General features: G+C 29.6%; 5 protein-coding genes across 7 annotated transcripts; 3 read left to right on the top strand and 2 right to left on the bottom strand.

The window, feature by feature from the left end:
* Positions 1 to 142: 142 nt before the first annotated feature.
* Positions 143 to 5,070, bottom strand: LOC118066862 (testis-expressed protein 2). 2 transcript variants are annotated; one of them, XM_035083234.1, is made up of 8 exons: positions 4,815 to 5,070; positions 4,640 to 4,738; positions 3,339 to 4,545; positions 2,987 to 3,262; positions 2,706 to 2,904; positions 1,962 to 2,467; positions 1,811 to 1,883; positions 143 to 1,582 (listed from the first exon to the last, which is right to left on the bottom strand). In XM_035083234.1, exons 2-8 carry the CDS (start codon positions 4,686 to 4,688, stop codon positions 1,250 to 1,252), a joined length of 2,643 nt encoding a protein of 880 aa, XP_034939125.1. In that variant the 5' UTR covers positions 4,689 to 4,738; positions 4,815 to 5,070; the 3' UTR covers positions 143 to 1,249. The 2 variants fall into 2 exon arrangements, with proteins under 2 accessions (XP_034939125.1, XP_034939124.1); XM_035083233.1 differs by having other exon boundaries at positions 4,640 to 5,070.
* A 19-nt stretch (positions 5,071 to 5,089) lies between these two features.
* On the top strand, positions 5,090 to 7,462 carry LOC118066863 (rho guanine nucleotide exchange factor 3-like). Its single transcript, XM_035083235.1, has 3 exons — positions 5,090 to 5,580; positions 5,813 to 6,057; positions 6,140 to 7,462. The coding sequence occupies exons 1-3, from the start codon at positions 5,518 to 5,520 to the stop codon at positions 7,278 to 7,280; spliced, it is 1,449 nt and encodes a 482-aa protein (XP_034939126.1). The 5' UTR covers positions 5,090 to 5,517; the 3' UTR covers positions 7,281 to 7,462.
* A 303-nt stretch (positions 7,463 to 7,765) lies between these two features.
* Positions 7,766 to 9,563, top strand: ECSIT (evolutionarily conserved signaling intermediate in Toll pathway, mitochondrial). Its single transcript, XM_035083353.1, has 2 exons — positions 7,766 to 9,144; positions 9,247 to 9,563. Exons 1-2 carry the CDS (start codon positions 8,238 to 8,240, stop codon positions 9,516 to 9,518), a joined length of 1,179 nt encoding a protein of 392 aa, XP_034939244.1. The 5' UTR covers positions 7,766 to 8,237; the 3' UTR covers positions 9,519 to 9,563.
* Positions 9,564 to 9,605: 42 nt separating this feature from the next.
* On the top strand, positions 9,606 to 12,487 carry LOC118066921 (alanine--glyoxylate aminotransferase 2, mitochondrial). Of its 2 annotated transcripts, none has more exons than XM_035083351.1 (8): positions 9,606 to 10,041; positions 10,349 to 10,434; positions 10,506 to 10,681; positions 10,743 to 11,055; positions 11,128 to 11,328; positions 11,491 to 11,805; positions 11,905 to 12,156; positions 12,260 to 12,487. In XM_035083351.1, exons 1-8 carry the CDS (start codon positions 10,029 to 10,031, stop codon positions 12,395 to 12,397), a joined length of 1,494 nt encoding a protein of 497 aa, XP_034939242.1. In that variant the 5' UTR covers positions 9,606 to 10,028; the 3' UTR covers positions 12,398 to 12,487. The 2 variants fall into 2 exon arrangements, with proteins under 2 accessions (XP_034939242.1, XP_034939243.1); XM_035083352.1 differs by having other exon boundaries at positions 9,608 to 10,041; positions 10,487 to 10,681.
* LOC118066923 (transmembrane protein 64) lies at positions 12,413 to 15,691 on the bottom strand. The gene is made up of 4 exons (XM_035083354.1): positions 15,349 to 15,691; positions 14,231 to 14,777; positions 13,781 to 13,942; positions 12,413 to 13,701 (listed from the first exon to the last, which is right to left on the bottom strand). The coding sequence occupies exons 2-4, from the start codon at positions 14,765 to 14,767 to the stop codon at positions 13,552 to 13,554; spliced, it is 849 nt and encodes a 282-aa protein (XP_034939245.1). The 5' UTR covers positions 14,768 to 14,777; positions 15,349 to 15,691; the 3' UTR covers positions 12,413 to 13,551.
* Positions 15,692 to 15,834: the final 143 nt, after the last annotated feature.

Below are 15,834 nucleotides of genomic sequence, written 5' to 3'. Positions count from 1 at the left end.
TAAATAGAAGTTTTCTAGTAATTGAAATAATAATAAACTTTTGAAAGTAGAGAATATGAAAAAAAACAACAAAGAAAAATTAATTGAATTCACTAGAAAAATAGATATAACTTTTTTCTCAGAATCATTATTATATAATATGTCATATTCTCAACAAATATATAATGTTTTATTAATTTTATAACAAATACATGGAAAACACACATGAAGAAGGCGAGAAATCTTGTAGAAAACAGTAATATTTTAATTGAGAGTGCACAACACCTTCTTCTTCATTGAAATCCATTGTCGAAAGAATTATGTAGTACGTGAATCTCCAAGTTCTCATATATGCATACAATAGTGAAAGAAAACATAGTCATATTTCCCGACAATTATTATTATCATTCCGCATACCACATGACATTTATATATTTTTTTTTATCTTGGCTTATTTTTCTTTTTTACCTTTGGCGTTATTTTATCTAGCTAATGTTTTTAATAGCATTTATCACTGATTGGTCCAGCAAAATTTAATATTCTGCTATCATTATCTTCAACGTTATTATTGTTTTTCTTTTTGTTATTATTGTTATCTAATACAATTATATAATCACATCTATAAAACACAAAAGCTGCTGCCTAAAATGACTAGCAGGAATAAAATTAGAGTAAAAAATATATATTACTATAAATCTGGATAGAAATGAAAAACGAGTAGTTGCAAAAAATGGTATAAAAAAGAAACTAAATATTTTTGCAATACACATATTCGATGATCAATTATATCTGAAACTTCATCACATGTTCACTGAATCATTTCATTGATTATTTTAATAATAGCTAGTACGTTATTAGTTTATTAATTCGCAATTTGAATTTATGGCATTCCATCCATAAAAAATAAATATATCAATAATTAATTAAATGTTTTTATCTTACGAAAGTGTCAAAAAATGGGAAAATTCTCACAACCATTAATATTTCATTCAAATTAAGAGTTAATGTTTTTTAGATATACATAATGATTAGTAATAGTATCACATAGAAAAAGTTGTTAAAAATTTATCTAAACTATTGAATATTTAAATAAATTAAAGATCAAAATAAGTGATAAATATTGATAAATTATTATATTGAACATAAATAATTTGAATTTAAATAAGCACACGTAGGCAACGACATTCAAAGACACAGGCTTTATGCTTTTTTTCTTAAATATGTAATAACAATGAAGTAGATGTTGATGCATCTTTCGTTATTTAAATCGTTATTGTGAAGTATGATATGGATAATTTGGACAGAGTGGTATCACTAAATCATCCATATTTGGTAAAACTACGACCTTGTCAAATTCTTTCAACAATTTGGTCTTTATCCAATTCGTAAGATATCCAATATTGAGAGCTCGTTCACCAACTGCTGGACGAGCGTCCAGACTTATTTTTGGTATTGGTTTAAATCCATACCAAAGACGATCAGAAGGTGGCGGAGGGATATTTACCGATAGACAGCCTTCTATACTAGACACACTTACTGACAATCGAATCTCTGTATTCGAAACTCCTTCCATCGCCCTACGAACGTAAGTCAACTCAGTGGCCTATGAACAGAAAGATAAGTAAACTTGTTTTTCATCTACCATCCAAACGCGGCATCTGGATTAAAGCTGGCAGGATCATTTCGGCGCTCATTCTCGCACGACCAGACCAAAAAAAAATTTTGTTATGGCTTAACGAAAGATGTGAAGGTCTACATGTGGCGTATTTGATTGAATTATTGAGATATATTATAGTTTTTGAATTTAAAGACTAGATAACTCTATACTTACATGCTGAAAATATTTATTTGCTGCTAATTTATCGACCATATTAAGAAACTTCTTTCCTGACGACTGTGTTGGTCTATAAATCAATGAGAATAATTAATTACTATAAATTTCATTGGAGTGAAAAAAAAAACAAACTTAAAAATGTATTTACGTTGATTCTCTAGAGGTATTGCTTGGCATATTTATGCTTTCATCGTCCTCTGTAGACGTTTCTGGACTGTCTTCTATATCACTATCGAACATAGGAGATTTGGCAGGTGTGGGCTTATCAGATGCGCCATTATCATTAGTAGTTTGAGCAACTGAACCTGCTTTAGTTAATTTCATAAGGTTCAATTTGGTTTCTACAGTCATTGTTACTCCGCATTCATATGTGATATCCAAGTCAACCCATAATCCACGCTCATCTACTACCGGTTTTGTAGCTTTGTGAATAAATGGTGCTCCTTGTCCTATCACAAGCTCCGATATCATCAAGCTTTCCATAAAATATGGTAATTTTATATTTGAAAGCTTTCGTTGAATTTTATCTTGAATGACATTTATCATATCTGGACATTTGTGCATATCGAAAAGAATACGACCTAAAAGTGCATTGAGCCATAGACCATCGTTGTCTGATAATGAAGCGTTAGAATCTATCGTTGACGTAGAAGTCTAAAACATAAATTTAAATACATTTTTTTAGAATGAAATAATTTTCACAGTTTTTACTTGTGACATATAACCTGGAGGTTTTTAAAAAGGTCATAGTTTATTTGAAATTATAAAGATTTAATTTTCAGAAGCAATTTTCTAAATTCGTTGTGGGTAGTAGCAAAAGGCTAAACATCGAACTGGGTATTTTTATGCTCCAGATTATAGGACAAAGGTTAATTAATAGAAATTAAATTACATCAGCATATCGTGACATATAAGAATTGTACGATAATTCAATGGGAATATCGGCGGCAGTTGGTGTTGCGGTTGAATTTTTACCCTCTCCCGAAGTTTGAGATAAAGATAAAGAACTGGCTGATGATGTTAGTTCCTTCGTGGACGGTATCGAGTTCCGTTTAGTAGAATATCTCGTTGCTAGAACTAGTCGTCTATACCTATAAAGTGTATCGATTACATTGTTAACCAAAATACCACTAGAAAATAATTTATTGATATTGCGCTGCTTGAATTACTCACCAATCTTCTTTCTGTCTATCTGTTCTACCAAAAATAAAGATTTTTATTCTTAGGTTTTCTTCATCATCATCATCCTCATCTCGACAATCTTCATATACATCTTTGCTGTCTTTTGAAAGAGATGTATCCTCATCTGTTTCATCCTCTTCAAGTATCACTTTCTCTCTTTCCGCCTCTGTTTGAAGATCATCGTCGGAAGGAATCTCAAGCGCGATAGACTCAACTAATCCCTCTGGTGCAAATGTCACACATATGGGGTATTTTTTGCTCCATCGCCTATAAATGTTAAACGCACTTTAATATCTTAATTCACTTGACATCTAAGCCATAAAATTTATGAGATTGTGATTACCGTTTACGAGTTAGTCCCTCCGGCAATAATTCAACTTTAGCTCCTGCTAGAGAGTAGACTCTCTTTCGCGTAAATTTTGCTGTTGGTTGTGGCTCATTCCAAACTGCTCGCTTAGGAATTCGCGTTCTGGTTTCCATCACCCTCAATGATTCTCCTTCAAGCTTAAAATAAACCGAGTTTGTTCGTGCTACATGATAATTCTCTGGATCGTAATTATATGGCAATTCATTTAACCATCCCTCAAATTTATCAACAACAGCATGTTCTTTGACAGCTGGAATTTCAACAACTGGTATAGACTCCGTATTTCTTTCGATTTCTACTGGCATTGTAATAGCTTCTGAAATGCGATTATACATTTTTTGCAATCCAAACATTAAACATCCTCCAGCAAATAATCCTGGGATTAAAGTTAATAACGGTATAAAATAAAAAAATATTCCCATAAAAAACAACAGACCAAATCCTCGAGATATTAAATAAGATTTCAATTCAGAAAATATCTTTTGTGGTTTGGTTGAATGCTCTTTGGTTTGTTCAGTTTTCGAGTCTAATAATTGAGTATATACTGAATTTTGAACTGTACATGAACTTGAAACTTCTGAAATTTCTTGGCCTTTTGAATCTATCGATTGAGATGAATCAATCTCAGCTAATTCTGCCGCTTCTACTCCACTTTCGATACTTTCATCCGGTGGATTTTTTGCTTTTAATCCCGTTTTTATACTAGAAAATCTAAACCGCGAATGACTTTTCTTGCTCTTTGATGGTGAAGATGATTCCATTTCAACTTTTTCCGGTGTTGAATCTTCAGTTGGAGTAATGTCTCCTAAATCTTCTATATCACTCACACTAGAATTTTCTCGACTTCTATTTTTACTCTTTTTATCATTTTTAATTTCCGATAATTTTTCTTCAAATGTTTTTGTAATTTTACCTCTTATTTCTGACAAAACTTTCCAAGGATCGGACGGTGGTGTACCTTCTGATAAATCAAAGCTTGAAGATCTTTTTTCAGAATTTTCTTCATCACTTTCATTTCCACCAGACTTTAATTTCGGAGTTTTGCAAGGACTTGATCTTGGTGACGTTTTTGCTGATTCAGACATCTTTGGTTTGCTTTCATCAGTACTTGGATATAATTCTTCAAGTTCATCATCACTAGCATGATATTTAATAACAGGTACAGATGTAGTGATTGGTTTTCCTTAAACAGAAAACATTCAAAGAGAAAATATGGTTACTGTATTCATCATCAAAAAAAAACAATAAATTTCAGATGAAATATGAATAATATTTACCTTTCATCATTCCCAGTGTGACTTTAGCTGGACTTTGTTTAGATGCCATTGTAAATTCAAAAGCATTTAACAAGTTAACAGGTCAAAGTCGGTAATCCTCTTAAAATTGTACTTTTATTATAGCAAGATATTTATCTACTAGCAATAGATAATACTCACAAAATTTCTAAATTACCTAATGCTTTTTACACAACTAGTTTCCTTATGTTTTCTTGGAGCTCTGAATTGTTTCATGTCCGGTGACATCATAAAAACTTTATAATTATACGTGTAATTTAATGATAGATTCAATAATAGCGAAAATTACTTAAAATTTTATACCGGTATCACATATTGTAGTAAACGAATATACTAGACCATGAATTTTGACCGTGACAATGAAATTGATGGTAGGATATTACTTGCGAGTATTTCTAAGGTAAAATAACAACTAGTGAGTAATGTTGTATGAAAAAAGTTTGACTAACCTAACCTTTACATTAAGGCGCATACTCAAGAAGCAACGAAAGTAATATGAGCTTGTGATTGGTTAGTTGGAAAATAAACTTCATGAGTCTAAATGTATATTATGCTTATTATTATGTATATTTTGTACCGTTTATTGCATTTAAAAATCTCAAACTCAAGCTAGCACCTGCCTCATAATCGGCTGTCTATATGCAAAACGCATTATATTTGTGATTTTTTGAACGAAAATAGTGAAAAAATAGTATTTTATGGTTGTAACCATTAAGGATTTTTAAAAAAAATTGAACTTACTCTAAGAATTTGATCGAAAAAACTTTATATAACGCGAATACAGCTTTCTGTATTGGACATGGCTTCACCTATAGAATATATTCAGTAAATGTCATTAACATATTAAATTATCTGAAAAAATGGATGAATATGATGAAAATGTTGATGAAACATTTCAAGAACCGAAAAAAAGATTTTGGCAGGTGAGAATACAAATAAAAAAAATTGATTTTCAATTACTGTTTTTATAAAGTGGAGTATTGTATTAACTCGAAAATTGATGTTTATTTTTTTATTAGACACTTATGAATTGGATTTTTTTATTGACTATTTATCAGATAGAATAATGAATATAAATTTTCTAAGATATAATTAAAAGTCAGCATGATTTGAATAATGAATGAATTAAATGCATAATAAATTATATATTTACAGCGATCATCGCGAAAGAGAACAAAAAGCGATGTAATTAGTGTTAGTTCTATGGATATTTCCCTGGATTCCACAATTATGAAAAGAAAAAAGAGAAGAAGAATAACAGAATTGGCTAGTAGTCTTCTATCATCATCGACATCTGGTAGATTAAGCAATGTATTACAAAAATCATTTGGTATTCACACCAACAATACTTCTATTTCAATGATTCATGAAGAAGATATTGATTCAGGTCCAAGCAAAAGGTATTTATTTATTCTAATCTTCACTTTAATTTTATGTGTCCACATAGTCTGATTTAATAAATGTAATTCCATACTATTTCAGAACGAGAAGTAAGTGCGAACAAGTTGGTAGTTTAACGATACATAGCTGGTTGACTGATATAGCTGGTAGTTGTGGCGATTCATTAAATTTAAATTTAAGTAGGAATGAAATAAAACGACAAGAAGCTATATATGAGCTTTACTGTGGAGAAAATGTATTACTAAATGATCTTCAGATGCTTAGGGAAAATTATTTCGAACCTCTTCAATCAGCAGATATTTTTACTCCTACTGAAATACGAACTCTATTTGGAGATTTGGATTTGCTTATTCATGTGCATAGTAAATTGAGAGATGATCTGATAGAGTTAAGGGACTCATCGGGGATTACAAATACTGTTGGACCTATAATCCTTGAATGGTTACCTACATTAACTGAACCGTACATCGATCGTTGCAAATCTCAAGTATTAGCTAGACATATTTTAGAAAATAAAAAATTACGAAGTAAGAAATTTCAAGATTTCCTCAAAAAACGTATGGAAATACCACATGCAGCCGATCTATGGACCTACTTAGATGTCACTCGTTCACGGATCGTTAAATATCCTTTGCTGGTCAATGAAATATTAAAAAGGACTCCGTCAAATCATGAAGATTATGAAATACTCAAAGAAGCTAGCACTTTATTGTCAGAATTATTAGAAAAGATAGACAAAGCTATGGGTGAAGCTAAATGTGAATTAGCTCGTTCAAAAATCATAAGTAAGACTGAATATGATCCTGAAGAATGCATAAAGACTGCTCGAGAATTGATAACAGAAGGACAGCTAAAAGATACCCGGGGTTTCAAGCTTCATTGTTTTCTTTTTGATACTTGTCTGGTACTCACAAGGCGAGTAATAAAGTCACGAGTACAAAATTACAATGTTACTTATCCCGTTATTTCTAAGGAACAAATGCAGGTGGAGACAAAACATGATGATGTTAATGACTGCGAATTGAAAATCGCTGATCGTATTTTATTTGTAAGAGATGAGCACGATAAAAAGCATTGGATGGATGCGTTAAAGAAAGCTACAAGTATTACTAATGTATCGAAAAATGAAAAGTCTATTGATAGTGACGAAAAATCTTCTGAAGTATCACGAGTATTACGAGAAAAACAATTTTCTAGAAGAACTCGTGAACGTCCAATTTAAAAGACTTTATCAGTGCATAATTTTTAATGTTAAATAAATAATACAATAATAAGTTTCCTTATGTATTACGAATTTTATACTTCTTATGATGATATAATTATAAGATATTAGAAAATGGCAAAAAAAAAAATAATATATTTTGTACAAATTTGTATAAAATTCTACATGCCTATCTTTCTATCCATTAATAATTAAAATTTTATACGATTTCTATTAAACAATATAATGTTTACGCAACTTGATAATAGAAAAAAATACATTCTATTGAATATTACTTTTGTATTTATTGAATTATTATAAATAAGCTACAGACAATTTTTCATACAACAAATAATTTTGACTTTTAACTTCACTTCTAAAAATTTTTGATAAATTCTGTAGGGTCTGTTTGCTTTGAAAAATATTTGCGTTAATTTAGTGAAATTAATTGGCTTTATTATTTTAAATCCTGAAAATAAGTACTTACACTCATGTAGTGGCTAGCATTTCCGGATTTATATTTTGATACGTATAGTACATTCAAAATGGCATCCTACGTTCATTGAAATGTGTTTTTAAAAACACAAAAATATTTAATTTACTGTGATACCTTCCCATAATTTATTAGATATGCTATTATACAAATTATTCAAGAATATAATAGAACATAATTATTGAGTATTCTTTTTATTCATTGTACTCAACATCTTTTTGAGGTTATACGATTGTTGGTTGACTGATCAAGTAAAACTTGAACAAATTTAACAATTAAAAACTAATAATACAAAATAGCGAAGCAGAAATTATAATCGGTTTTTTAATTTTTAAATCCTGTATTTAAACAATGTGTTTTATGAATAATAAGATAGGTTCGAAACTACCAGTTATAAATGAAACCATTTTTTGAAGATATTTCTAGTTTCTTTTTAAAGATTGGAAATAATAATTTTGAAATAGAATAAAAATTAAAATTACATCATGTTACCAACAATGAAAATGATAACTCCAAAAAATTTACGATCAATGATAGAATTGAATAGAATTTTAAAAAATGTTAGAACCTTCAAACCAACAAATAGCAGATACTACCACATCACCAATAGTTTAAAATTTAAAGATGTGAATGAAGAAGACCAAAAAAAATCAGTAGCTCTTTTTGATGCTGCACACATATACCATAAAAAGACAAAAGAAGCATATTTAGATGTACTTCGTACGTACACTTCTGAACAAGACCGAAAAATAGGACATGTACGGTTTATATATGCAGCATTGCGATATATGAAAGAATTTGGAGTTGAAGAGGATCTTGAAGCTTATAAAGCACTTTTAGATACTTTACCAAAAGGCAGATATGTGGCTAAAAGTTTATTTATGGCTGAAATGTCGCATTATCCTCGAGAACAACAATGTATTATAGATCTTTTACAACAAATGGAGGACAATGGAGTAGTTCCGGATCCAGAAATGGAGCTCATGGTAATAAATATTTTTGGGCAATATGGATTTCCATTAAGAAAACTAAGGTCCATGGCATATTGGCAAGGAAAGTTTAAAAATATAAATCCATGGCCAATTCCTCGCCCTCTTCCTTCAAGTACACTTGAAATTGCTAAAATAGCTATTCAAAAAATTGCCAGTGTTGACGTAACAAGTGTAATTACTGTTTTTAATACTGAGGATATAAAAGATTCCATTGATAAGACTTGGATTGTATCGGCATCAAGTCCAGACCAAGAACATTTAATCGCTTCACATCCTACAGATGTTCCTGCTTATGTAGAAGGTCCAAATAGAATCTGGGTGGGGAAAATATCTGTTGATTATTTTATTTTATATACTGAGCCTACCAAACGACCTCCAGAAGAAGATATTGACAATGATGGTACAACATTATTCAAGTTTTAAAAGCTATTTTAAAATTTTGCTATTCTTTTATGATTAAATTAATAGAGTAAATTTTTCAATTTTATATTTCTTATTTCAGATGTTTCAAATATGGATATTTCTTTGTGGAGAAGGGCGAAGAAAAAGTTAGTACATAGACGTAGTATACATGAACAAGACAAAATGACAATTTTCGGAGTTTGTGCAACTGGAACGTCTACAAAAGATTCTCTGTTATCTTGGATTCGTTGCCTACAAATTAGAAATCCTGCTCTTGAAAAGATTCCCATCTTATTTAAATTTAGAAGTCAAGAAGAGCTGCAACGGATTGCATCTGGAATAGAAAAAGAAACTAAAAAAATAGAAGGATAATATAGGCTGTAATTTTTGTAAATAAACGTAAATTCATAGTAAAAATTGTTATTTATCAATAACTCATTTATGAAAGAGTTTGAATGTGCTAATGAACTATATTTATATAAAGAATAATTGATTCTTTTTGATTAACACAAAAATGGGATAACACAAAAGTCTTTTTAAGTAGAAAAAATATCAAGAGTAGTATTATTTATTTGTTTTTTTAGGATTTTAAATCCATATCAGAAATCGATGTAAACAACTTTTACTTTCTCCCACTTCATAATGTAAACTGACGTAAAGTCACGTGTACAGATATGAACAACTCACGCAAAAAATTCTTGTACAATTCATTCAATTAATCCGGCAACGTTGCCCGCGAGTCCATTCAACTTTCAAATTTCATCAAGAAGTCAGTGTTGACTCTGCCTTCATCGAGAGTCTTTCATATATTTCAGAAGATACCTTCTTAATTTTGTCAATCATTTTTATAAATTTATTCAATTTAATTCTTCTGTTAACAACATGTCTCTAAAACGTGAGTTTAAGTATCAGTAAAACAATATTAATTATTAATATTAATTCTTATTCGTTTATTTTTTCTCGAATCTCCAAATTTATTTTATTAAATATCCTATATATTCTCGCACTCATTAATTCACACACCACTTGTTACTTTTTTATTCTAATGAACTATTTTTATTTAAAAAATTATGCAATTAAAATAATACCATAAATTGCAATTCTAATTATTATGAAGATTTATTTACTTAATAAATAATTGTAGTATTTTATAAACTATTTAATGAATCAGAAATATTCTAAACTATATTCTCTTCTTGAAGGTATCAACATCAATCAAAGTCAGTTAAGAAGATTTAGCTCATTGCCTGACCTTCCAGCTTGTAAATATCCAACTCCAATCTATAAAGTAATAGTTCGAAAGTAAATCTTTACGTAATTTTTCAAATAATTACTTAAAGAAATATTTTATAATGACAGGGTGCCGATTATGAATTCATTAGAGCTTCAAGAGAAATTCCAAGTGAACGACCTGCTTACAAAAAGCCTCTACTTATTCATGAGGGTCATGGCCAGTGGCTTTGGGATCATACAGGCCGTCGATACCTTGACATGTTTGCAGGAATCGTCACCGTAGGTGTTGGACATTCGCATCCGTAAGTTTTTAAAAAATATTGACAGTGGCTTTGTATTAAAATAAACTGATTTGCATTGTAGAAAAATTGTTGAAACTGTATCGAAACAAATTTCCAAGTTAGGCCTTACAACTGTACATTACATGCATCCAAAATACTACGATTATGTAAATAAACTCAAAAAAAAGATGCCAGATAAGTTAGATGTGGTTTATCTAGTCAATAGTGGATCTGAAGCAAATGAATTGGCCTTTTTAATAGCTAGACTTTATACAGGCGCTCAAGAAATTATTTCTCTACAGAATGGTTATCATGGAGGTACTTATGTTACTCAGACAGCTACTGGAATGTCTATAGCAAAATATCCAGTACCTTTTGCACCAGGATTTCATCATGTTAGTGAATTTTACGATAAAGGTCAATAAAAAAATATTAATAAACATAAATCACCAAGATTTGCATTTCAGGTGATGAATCCTGATGTTTATAAAGGTCTTTGGGGTGGTCCACAATGTCGAGATTGTCCAATATCTCGTCCAGGTAATTGTCAATGCATCGGAAATGAGTGTATGGCTGCAGAAAATTATTTCAGTCAATTGAAAAATACATTCAATCATGAACTTTCATCTTCTGGAAAAATTGCAGCTTTTATTTCTGAAAGCATTCAAGTAATAACTGTTTTTTATTTGTTGCTATCGTTATCGTAACTATAATTTGATTGACGGGAAATTTTTTTAAAAATCTTAAATCATACAGCTTAATAATTAAGCGCAATTTATAAGTTTCATAACTACTTTATCAACTCAATGATAGTATTTTATTACTTTTAGGGCGTTGGAGGAGTCGTACAGTATCCAAGGACTTATTTAAAGAAAGTTTATGAATTTGTGAAAAGTAAAGGAGGTCTTTGTATTGCTGATGAAGTTCAAGCAGGCTTTGGTAGGACTGGGGACCATTTTTGGGGCTTTGAAGGCCATGGAATCATGCCAGATATTGTCACGATGGCTAAAAGCATTGGTAATGGTTTTCCTTTGGGTGCTGTAGTGACTACTAAAGAAATCGCTGAATCCTTGAATAAAGCTATGAGAGTGAATACTTTTGGAGGCAATCCTTTAGCTTGTGCTGTAGGTGAAACAGTTCTTGATGTACGTATTGATCCTTTCAAATCATCTAGCATCTCTTAACAGTTTAATAATATTTAGAATTAAGAAGCATATTAAAATATTTTTATGGTTTAATATCAGATTATTCAAGAAGAACGTCTTCAAGAAAATTCAAAAGTAGTTGGTACTCATCTATTACATCGTTTGAGTACATTAATGCTGGATCATCCAACAATAGTAGGAGATGTAAGAGGAAAAGGCTTGATGATTGGAATAGAATTAATTTCAAATGCTACAACACGAGAACCAATGCCTTCGACACAAGTTCTGGATTTATTTGAAGACATAAAAGACATGGGAGTGCTTGTTGGAAAGGGTGGAGTTCATGGAAATGTAAGATTTCTCTTGCCGTTCAATTTAATTAATTCTTCCTCTGACGTAATTAAGATAGAAATCATTCTATTGATTTTTCACAATTATTTATACTCGTTTTTAGGTGCTAAGAATAAAACCGCCTATGTGCATTACAAAAGAAGATGCAGATTTCACAATAGAGGTTCTAACAAGATCATTAGAAAAACATCGAGATCAAAATATAGTAAATAAAGAGTCAGTGTTTTTTGGAGGTGTTTAAGTAAACAAGATCTTATCTGTGATAAATAGAATCTTTATATCATACACATTTTTTACAATTGTATAAATTATTAAGAGAATACGGTTAACATTTAAATATTATACGGTCAATTCTAAATTACTGGCATCGTTTTTCAGATCATTTAATTGTAAAATACATCAGTTCAGAAGTTGCAATTTTTTTTGCTTTTTGATTTTCTAATCTAATTGTTAAGGATCACTTTATTAATCTTTATAAATAGATCAACTGTAAATAAAAAATAATACCAAAAAGTGGAATGGAATTATTTCAACTGATGTTCAATGTACAGCAATCGTCAAAAATTAATTCTTTAAGAGTTTGTAAATTATCTCTTTAATCGTTGAAAAATATTGCAGTATATTTTTTATACCAATTTTTTTTTCACCATTCTCATTAACCGTGTCGATTATTCACACAGGTGTTCATATACTTAATATAATATCTATGTACATAAGTTTATTTGAATAAAATGCTGTTAAACCTTAAGTTAAATCATTAATATGATTAATAATAATATCAGAAAAATAGTTATTACTATAAACACAGCAATTGAAATTTTTACATTTGATTAACGTGCTATTAACTAAATCTAACACAATTTTTCACTTGGAAGACACGTATTAATTTAAAAAAATATTTTTATCCATTTCACAAAATCTAATATGTAAGATTATGTGTACAGGTGTCGAATGATTAATTTAATATAAATGAATACATCTGAAAATGTATTCACTTTGAAATAAATCATTCTTCCGTAAATTATTCATCTATTAGTGTTGCAATTTTTTCATGTAAAAATAAAATACAATGAAAAAATTAACATAAATAATATAAGAAAAAAATATACTTATAAAACTCATATTAACAAATACGAAAAAATTAAATTATATAAATGGAAGGTTAAATACAATAGCGTTTGAATGGTTCAGTCATAAATTAACATTATTTTTGGCACAAAAACTAAAATTAATTGTGCACAAACTTAAACATCACTCACTGTTTTCTTGATCATTATCATCAGAAATATACGCGAGAAATCTAGGCCATGCGTTATTTTTTTGTCACAATAATAGCAGTCTTATCTTATCATTTAATTTCTCGTGTCTAAATTGTTTCGGTTTCTGCATAATTAATTACGCAAGTGATCCTTTAGAATCAGGAATTACATCATGGAGATAATGTGAGTCAGTCATAGATGCAAGGTCTGCCTCAAGCAGAGTAAGATGGAGCTCTCTTCGAGCTTTTTGTACCACATAAACCATTAGCGAAACAGCGATGAGTATCTGTTACATATATTTCGTATAAGAACTTTTTAGCTTGTAAATAAAATTTTTTAACAAATTAAAAATATTTTCTACGTACTTGAAAGCAAAACACTATATACCCTGTTGTAGCAGTTGACTTATCTGATAATACATCCTGCATGGAACGCAAACTGCTGCCAAGGTAGACATTTATCAATTGGGCAGGTAACAAGCCGATAGCACTGGCAATGTGATATCGTAGACCACTGATATTGCTGACCTTCAAAATTAAAAGTAAAAGTATTGAGTATTAAGTATTAAACATAATTTTAAATTTCATTATCATCAATAATAATTATTGAGCATTATAAAACTATAAAATACATTTGAATAACTAATTGCTAATACATTATTTAAAAAACAAATCTGTATATTTTTTGCAGAATACATAATCATGACTAGTAATTAATATTAAATAAACAAAATGAGCAAATAGATTCATACATGTATGCACATAATCTTTCTGAGTTCTTGATTTATGATAAATTGGAGCAAAATAAATACTTACAGCAAAAATAGTATTTTGAAGACCGAAAGGTATCGGAGTTAATCTTGCGAAAAGAACAACTCTAAATGCTTGAGGTCCTGAAATAACTCTCAATATTGCTCGGGCAGTTTCACTTCTCAAAAGTGCTCCAATGGGTAATTTCGTTGAAAGAGCACTGAGAGTGGTGTGTGCTACAGCTATACCTAAATTTGCTCCTAACACAACCAATGTAATGCCTCTAAGAATACCAAAAAGGTATCCACTGGCAATTATAAGAAATAAGTATCCAATCACTATAGGAAAGGATACAACTGTAAAAAGTGATATCACAATCACAATAATAATCCAAACATTCTGATGCTCTATCCAGCACAGTAATTTCTCAATGTAGTCTCTACAAATAAAGACGATAGCTCCTAGAAAAGCTAAAGTCGCAATTGTCACAACGATATAACAAATTGAATTAGAACTAATACAGTTGCATTTTACTTTTGAATTTTTTAGTGGTCGAGCATTGGATTCAATACTTTCAATATCGATTATATCCATTCTTTTCATTGTTGTTTCTCTGTAAAAAAAAATTATTATTATTACAAAATGTGTTAGGTTTCTCTTGATAAAATATTCTTATTAGTAAGTCATGCAATTTTTATACACTATAGCAATTTTTTTATCCGATTAAAATAAGACTTTTGATTTTTAGATAACATAGATAATAAATTAGTTCATGAAATAAACAGTTAAATGTATTAAAATTTATGTATAAGCACGTTTTAGCAATAAAAACTTATTTGAATATAATAATGAACAGCTTATCTTTGATAATAATTTATTTCAATCATTTTATAGATAATAAAAAAACAATCAAAGGAAGTCGTTAGTTGTATAATTAAAAAAAATTAATTTTATAAATAAAAACTTGAACATGATTAAAGTCATGTTAGAAAAAATAATATAAAAAATTCCATTTAGAAAATTAATTGCGACATCATACAAATGAAAAGTTTTGATAGCATATTATATGATAATAATAATAATAATTATTATTATTATTATTAAACATTGACTTTGGTATGAACCGAAAGGAAATAATGACCTACATTGAAATAAATACATTAATTATTTCTTTAATTTCTTACCTTGTCAAAGAGAATGAAAAATTGTTTTATACTGACAATCAGTTAATTCAATAATTTATTAATTAAAAACCCGGTAATGGATGGGTAAAGAGGTAAAAGTTTCTCGAAATTAAAACATTATCAGTATAAAAACATGATTACTTCAAAGTATAACCTGAAGAATGGAAAAAAGGATTAACTCCGTTGGAGAGACTTTCAGTCTTCGAAATTCTTTTATTCACTGACACTAGCATTTCATGAAAGCTAATTTATTTTTAAACACGGAAGACTTGATTAATTAAATATAAATGAGTAACTATCTCTAGAAGCGCTATTTCTGATTACTGAAATCGATCAACAAATATTGAAATATCAGCTGGAAGTGGGCGGAAATGCACTATTGTTTTTTCATGAGCCTTTAGACAGTAGCGCCCTCTTCAAGCGCCATTAGCACTCTCGAACTACTTTTTCAAGTTCTTAAATGCGCCATTTTTTATGTAAACAAAC

This window comes from Chelonus insularis, unplaced genomic scaffold, assembly GCF_013357705.1.
Source record: "Chelonus insularis isolate UGA/USDA-ARS -01 unplaced genomic scaffold, ASM1335770v1 contig_358_pilon, whole genome shotgun sequence".
In the NCBI taxonomy this organism is placed as follows: Eukaryota; Metazoa; Arthropoda; class Insecta; order Hymenoptera; family Braconidae; genus Chelonus; species Chelonus insularis.
Note: the sequence above shows the minus strand (reverse complement) of the source record. Positions and strands in the feature narration are given on the sequence as shown.

Coding starts and splice junctions, on each gene's coding strand:
- LOC118066862 (XM_035083233.1), bottom strand. CDS start 4,688: ATGGCATCTAAACAAAGTCCAGCTAAAGTCACACTGGGAATGATGAAA. Junction 1,884..1,961: donor AATACCTCTAGAGAATCAAC/GTAAATACATTT, acceptor ATTGATTTATAG/ACCAACACAGTCGTCAGGAA. Junction 1,583..1,810: donor CAAATAAATATTTTCAGCAT/GTAAGTATAGAG, acceptor TTCTGTTCATAG/GCCACTGAGTTGACTTACGT.
- LOC118066863 (XM_035083235.1), top strand. CDS start 5,518: ATGGATGAATATGATGAAAATGTTGATGAAACATTTCAAGAACCGAAA. Junction 5,581..5,812: donor CGAAAAAAAGATTTTGGCAG/GTGAGAATACAA, acceptor ATATATTTACAG/CGATCATCGCGAAAGAGAAC. Junction 6,058..6,139: donor GATTCAGGTCCAAGCAAAAG/GTATTTATTTAT, acceptor ATACTATTTCAG/AACGAGAAGTAAGTGCGAAC.
- ECSIT (XM_035083353.1), top strand. CDS start 8,238: ATGTTACCAACAATGAAAATGATAACTCCAAAAAATTTACGATCAATG. Junction 9,145..9,246: donor AGAAGATATTGACAATGATG/GTACAACATTAT, acceptor TTCTTATTTCAG/ATGTTTCAAATATGGATATT.
- LOC118066921 (XM_035083351.1), top strand. Junction 10,682..10,742: donor GGTGTTGGACATTCGCATCC/GTAAGTTTTTAA, acceptor TTTGCATTGTAG/AAAAATTGTTGAAACTGTAT. Junction 11,806..11,904: donor TAGGTGAAACAGTTCTTGAT/GTACGTATTGAT, acceptor GTTTAATATCAG/ATTATTCAAGAAGAACGTCT.
- LOC118066923 (XM_035083354.1), bottom strand. CDS start 14,767: ATGAAAAGAATGGATATAATCGATATTGAAAGTATTGAATCCAATGCT. Junction 13,943..14,230: donor TTCAAAATACTATTTTTGCT/GTAAGTATTTAT, acceptor TTAATTTTGAAG/GTCAGCAATATCAGTGGTCT. Junction 13,702..13,780: donor ATATAGTGTTTTGCTTTCAA/GTACGTAGAAAA, acceptor TATATGTAACAG/ATACTCATCGCTGTTTCGCT.